General features: G+C 73.6%; 1 protein-coding gene across 1 annotated transcript; it reads left to right on the top strand.

The window, feature by feature from the left end:
• Positions 1-43: 43 nt before the first annotated feature.
• On the top strand, positions 44-5032 carry H696_00811 (hypothetical protein; the record flags this gene model as incomplete). The annotated part of the gene is made up of 4 exons (XM_009494695.1): positions 44-901; positions 1149-4171; positions 4381-4576; positions 4911-5032. 4 exons carry the CDS (start codon positions 44-46, stop codon positions 4971-4973), a joined length of 4140 nt encoding a protein of 1379 aa, XP_009492970.1. The 3' UTR covers positions 4974-5032.
• Positions 5033-6015: the final 983 nt, after the last annotated feature.

Genomic DNA, 6015 nt, shown 5'->3' with positions numbered 1-6015 from the left:
CTCCCCGTCGTTGCTCTCTTCCTTCTCGCCGCCACCGGGACGAATGAGTGTCACGCTGGCCGCGCCGACCCCCGCCGCGCCACCGCCGGGGCCGTCGCCCCCGGGGCCGGATGGGCCCGGCGACAGCCCAACCACCCCGGCCGCCTCCTCGCCCCTGGGCTCGCCGCCGACGCCCGGGGAGGACGCACCGCCGCCCGCCCATGGCCAGGAGGATCAGCCGGGTCCGCCTGCCCCGGCTGTCGGTCAGCCCCAGCCCCAGCAGCAGTCGCACAACAGCGGGCTAAACACCTTTCTGGACAAGATCCGCCGACCCTTTTTGACAACTTCCCCCGGGCCCGGCGCGGCCCCTTCGCCAGGCCCCGGGGGCCGGCCCCCCTCCGCCACCGAGATCGCCGGGCCGCCTCTCTCGCCCTCGACCGGGTCCGGGGATGATGAGGACCCCCTGCGAGCGGTGGCCAGCGCGCCGGATCTCCTCCGGACGCGGCATGCTCCGGCAGCCGGGCCGCCCGGGGCCGCGAATGCCGGCTCGGCCGACGGCAGGCCCGCCAGCGCCGGGCCCGGGTCCCACCCCCCCGAGCAGCCTACCCCCCCGGGCGGGGACGCCTACTACCTTGCCCAGTCGTCCAGCACCCTGCGCAGCCATGATTCCCTCTACGCGCCGTCCTTCCACCAGGAGCAGGACAGCAATGTCAGCCAATCGGACTGGGCCTTCTGGGCGGAATTTGTCACGGACTTCGATGCCAGCTACATGGGGAATGCGCGAGCCCTACACACGCAGCTCCTGGCCAAGGGGATCCCCCACTCGCTGCGCGCGCACCTGTGGCCGGCCCTGGCCGGGGTGTTTGCCGCCAGCTCGGCCGTCCGGGCCTCGCTCATCCATAACTACCGGATCTTGGTGGAGGTGCGCGCCGATGCCCCTCCATCTGGGGTTCCCTCTTGTCCGCCGCGCCCTTTTTTGCCCCCGCTTCGCCGCCAGGCTCCTCTTTGATCGGGCCCGGTGCCTTGGGCCGGCCTGCTTTGCATCCCTCGCCCTTCTGACCCCCTCCGTCTCCCTATGGGCCGCGGCCCTGGTGGCTGGCGTGTCTTTTTTTTTTTTTTTTCCTTTTCTACTCCCCCCCCCCCCGCCTTCTGCGGAGGTGCCCATGCAGCTGGACACTCCCATGCGCGACCAGATCAACCGCGATGTACCGCGCACCCTCACCCAGTCGGTGTCCCCCTCCCTGGCCCAAAGCAAGTCCAACAGCACCTCCCTGTCGGCGGTGCTCAATGCCTATGCCGTGTACGACCCGACGGTGGGCTACTGCCAGGGGCTGGCCTTCGTGGTGCACCTGCTGCTTCAGTACATGCCGGAGGAGGATGCCTTCGTGACGCTGGTCTTCCTGCTGGCTCCCTTCCCCCGGCGGGGGGGCCTCAGCGGGGCCCTCGCACGCGGCACCGGCCCCGGGGCCGACCCCCGAGGCGGCCTCCCATCCCCCCCGCCCGGGGGCATGTCCTTCCTGGAGTCGGTGATCTCCGGCCCCGGGCACCAGTCGAGCCCGGACGAGTCGACCTCCTCCGGCCCCGGCGCCTCGTCGGCCCCCCCGCAATTGTCAGTCCGGACGGCGAATCTGGCCACCATGGCGGGCCCCTCGCCCAGCGTGTCGACCCCGGGCTCGCCCGGGTCCATCGGGCCCGGGGCCGACCACCCGGCCGCCCCGCCGGCCATGCGACTGTCCACGGGCTCCGGGCCCGGGTCGCCGGCGGCGGCGGCGGCGGCGGCGGCGGCGGCCGACGGCACCCCCGACCCGGCGGCCACCACGTATGTCATCCTGGCCTGCCCGGACTCCTCGCCGTCCAGCATCCGAAGCATGTATGTGCAGGACATGGAGGGGCTCAACCTGCGCCTGGCCCTGTTGACGGTGCTGCTGCGGAAGCACGCGGACCCGGTGTACTCGCAGCTCGAGCGCAATGTCGGCCTGCATGTCAGCATGTTCGCCTCGCCGTGGTTCCTGACGCTCTTCACCATGAGCTGGCCGCCGGCCTTCTCGGCCCGGGTGATGGATGTCCTCCTGGCCGAGGGGGTGGCCTTCCTCTTCCGAGTGGCGGTGGCCCTGGTCCGGCGGAATGCCAATCGCCTGTTGCTGGCCATCGACAGCGACAACGGCCTGGCCGAGGTGCTGGCCGTGCTGAAGTACGACTCGCCGCTGCGGGTGTTCGACCACCCGTGCGCCCTCATCGTCGAGGCCCAGCGCCTGGCCGATGTCATCACCGACAAGCACCTGGCCCAGCTCCAGCGCCAGATGGACGCCCAGGCGGTCCTGACGCCGGATGTCCTCGGGCGCGATGGGGCCGGCGACCCGCCCCCCGGGACCCCGGGCTCCTCGCATGGCGGCCACGACCATCCCCACCACCACCATCACCACTCCTCGGGCTCGTCGGCCGGCGGCCCGGCTGGCAGTGTGTCGTCCTCTTCGCTGCCGATCGCCGTGCCTGGCGGGTCGCCGGCCGTGCTGCCGGCCGGCGGTGGTTCGGCTCTCAGCGCCTCCTCGGTGCTGCGGTCCATGCTGCAGCATAGTCCCCTGCGCACGGCTCCGCATGTGCCTCTGGCCGCGCGCATGGGGCTCGTCGACTCGGACAGCTCGGACGCCGGGTCCGAGTCGGAGGGCGGCTCCGACGGCGAGGGGTCCTCCTCGGCCGGGGCCCGCCAGGGCCGGGCGGGCGCGCTGGTCGGTCGGCGCCGGCCTGCCGGCTTGCAGGTGCCCCGGTCGTCGGCCGGTGCCTCTGGCGATTCGGCCTCGCCCGATCCCTGGCAGGACAGCGGCTCGCCCGGGTCCGATTGGGATTACTTCGATGCGATGGCCAGGGCCCCGGGCGCGATCGCAACCGCCGCCGCCGCCACCGCCGCCGTCGCCGCCACCGCCGCCGCCGCCGCCACTGGCGCCTCTTCTCCCTCCCCCTCGGCCGGGCCCGAGGATCTTCACATTGGTCAGCCCCAAGGCCCGGCCTTCGCGGCCTATGTCGGTCCGATTGGGCCTCCGCTCGATGCGCCGGCCCTGGCTGACCCCAACCCCGGGCAGTCCTTCCGGTCCGGCAGCGGGGCGCGCTTCTTCCCCTACACGGGCTTCGGGGACCCGCCCCCGATGCCGGCTGTCTCGCCGCCGCCGCCTCTTCCCCGGGTCTTGGACCAGGCCGCCAGTCAGCTGGCCGCAGCGGCGGCGGCGGCGGCGGCGGCGGCCGTCCCCGCCGTGGCCATCGTCGCCACGGAGGACACGGCCGCCGCGGCCGCCACCCGGGCCGGCCCCTCGGACCTGGTCTACCCCGAGGCTCCCACCACTCCGCCCAGTGGCGGGCCGACCAGCCCGGCCTTCTCCGGGCAGGGGTCCTCCGACTCGCTGAGCCTCTGGCCCGGGTCCTCGGCGATGGCTACCCCGTACCAGCCTCTGGCCGAGGAGGAGGGCAGTCCGGCCCCGGGGGCCGGGCTGACCACGCCCGGCCCGGCAGCCACGGCCACTTCGGCCCCGCTCTTCTCCTTCAGCCGGCTCTCCAGCTCATCGCAGCATTCGCCAGCCCCGGCGGCGGCGGCGTCGGCGTCGGCGGCGGCGTCGGCCGGCGCCCCAGCGCCCGGCACCGCCCCCAATGCCGGGGCCGCCGTCCTTGCCCGGCCCCCCGCGCCGGGCTCCACCCCTGGCGGTACCCCCTCGAAGACGACCAAGATCACGAACTTCTTGCGCATGGCCTCGCGCTCGGCCCGGCCGGCCGGCAGCCCGGCCGATGCGCCGGCCCCCTGCGGATCGTGCTCCGGGGCCCGGCGGATCGCCGAGCTGGAGGCGCTGCTCCGCGAGCGGGACCACCATGCGGCCACCCTCCAGCGGGATAATGCCCTTCTCCAGTCACAGGTGGGCTTCTACATCTCGCTGCTGAGCCATGTGCAGGCGGCCGCCGGGCCGGGGGGGCTTCCCCTGCCGCCGGGGGATGGCGACCCGGACGTCGCCGGGGGGACAGACTCCGGGCTGGCCCCCTCGCCGGGGCCCGCCGAGGCCGATGCCCCGCCGGGGCCGGCCCCCGAGCCCGGCGTCCTGGCCGGCCCGTGCGACTCGCAGGCCGACCTGCCCGGGGACAGGGCTGGCGCCCCGGGCGACCGCCCCCTCGGCGGCCGGGCCGGCGGTGCGGGCGGCTCTCTGCGGTCCGACGGGTGCGCCCTTGCGGCGGGAGGCCGTGGTGATGCCTCCCGGTCTTTTTTTTTTTCACTTGCTTTTTCCTCCCTGGCACCTCCCCTTTTTCGGCCCCAAGGTCTGCTGTTGGGCGCCTGCTGACACTCTGCGCCCGGGCCGCCGCCGCCCCCCCCCCCCTCTCTCCCCTCGCCCCGCCCCCCTTCCCCTTGGCGCCCCTGCGGTCCGAAAGGTCCTCCGTCATGTCGCTCTCTCTGTCGGACCAGATCCAGGTCCCGGGTGCGGAGCTCCACCCGTACTTGTCCTCCCTGGACCATCTGCCGAGCGATGTGCACTTCCTGCGGAATGCCCTGTACATTGCGCGCCTCAGCTGCCTGGAGACCGAGCAGGCCCTGACCGACCAGCGGAGGGACCTGATCGCCGCCAAGGTGCGCGCCGGGGGGGCCCCTCCCTTGCATTCCTGTCCCGCCGCGCCCTCCTTGCTTTTGCATCCGGGCACTGACCATCCCCTCGTGTGGCATTTCCCCCGTTCCGGCATCCCTGCGCGTCCCCCCCCCCCCCCCCCCCCCCCCGGGCCCGTTGGCCGGGGCGGGCGGGGATGCGAACGGGCGCGGGCGATCGCCGTCGGGCGCCCCGAAACTCGGAGGGTTTGATGAGCCCGGGTAGAGGGGGCTCACCGGTTTCCAGGCCACCTCTCTACAGGTACTGGCCCAACGTGGGCTTTCCCTCCCCCGCCCCCCCCCCCCCCCCCCCCCTATGCAGATGCAATATGCCTTGGCAATGCAGGAGCTAGAGACCATGAAGTTGAGCCGGAACAGGCACTAGATGGAACGCGTTTGGGCGCCGCCCTTGTCGCCCCCCTCCGCCCCCCCCTCCCCCCCCCCGGTCCGTAGCCCCCCTCGCACTGTGGCGAGCGGGGGGCCCGGCCGAAGGGGGGGGGGGGAGGGGCCAGTCGCATTGGGGGGCATCCCACCCGCCCCGGCTCTGCCTGTCTCTTTCTCCCCTGCGCCCCTCCCCCCTTTCAACCGGGGGTCCAAACATGTTCTCCCTGTTGTGTATCTGCCTGTTCTCTTCGGCCCTTGTTGATTTATGGAGTCCTTGTCTTGTGCGCGGGGAGGCGGACGCGCCGTGGCGCGATGTGTATATCCCCCGGCAACGGGGGGCGGGGTCCTGGCGCCGGGTCCGGATGGAGGTGGGCCGCCCCGGGCCGGGGGGCGCGCGGGGCACACGGGGGGGGGGGGGGGGGGCTGGAATCAAGCACACGGCATTCAGGGCTGGCGGGACATTCCGGCGCATTATTCACCAGCCAGGGTTGGCCAACCCTGGCCCGGGAGACCGGCCACCCGGGCAGAAATACCCGCCGGCGCGTCCACGGAATGGAGCCTCCGGCCGTGGGGGCATTTCATCGGCAATGGCGCCCCCAGTGCCAACTGTTACCTGGGCGCCCCCCATCCGCGGCTATATTCGGCGCCCCCGGCGTCGTCGTCGTCGTCGTCGTCGTCGCCGACTGCGGTGGTGGCGGTGGTGGCGCGGGCGCGCCCGAGCGTCCCTACGCACATACCACCTTTCCCCGCCCGGGCGCGCGCCGCCCCCGCCCAAGTGGGCTCCGCCGGGTGTGTGCAAGTCCGCGCCCCGGCCCCCGGTCCCCCGCCCCCGTGCCGGCTCGGGGCCTTCTTCTCGGAAGCCCCTGTGCCCGGGAGATCTGCGTCGGGTCCGGTGGCCGGCGCATGGCACTCCTGTGGCCCCGCATTGACGCCAGACGCACCGGAAACCCGGAAGGCCGGCCGGCGGCCACAACCGGGCGAGGCCCGAGACAGCGGAAGGGGGGCAAAAGGGTGAGCGAAGCATACGCGTGGCCCCCCCCCCC

The sequence above is a fragment of the Fonticula alba genome (assembly GCF_000388065.1).
Source record: "Fonticula alba strain ATCC 38817 unplaced genomic scaffold supercont2.1, whole genome shotgun sequence".
NCBI classification, from domain to species: domain Eukaryota; order Rotosphaerida; family Fonticulaceae; genus Fonticula; species Fonticula alba.
Note: the sequence above shows the minus strand (reverse complement) of the source record. Positions and strands in the feature narration are given on the sequence as shown.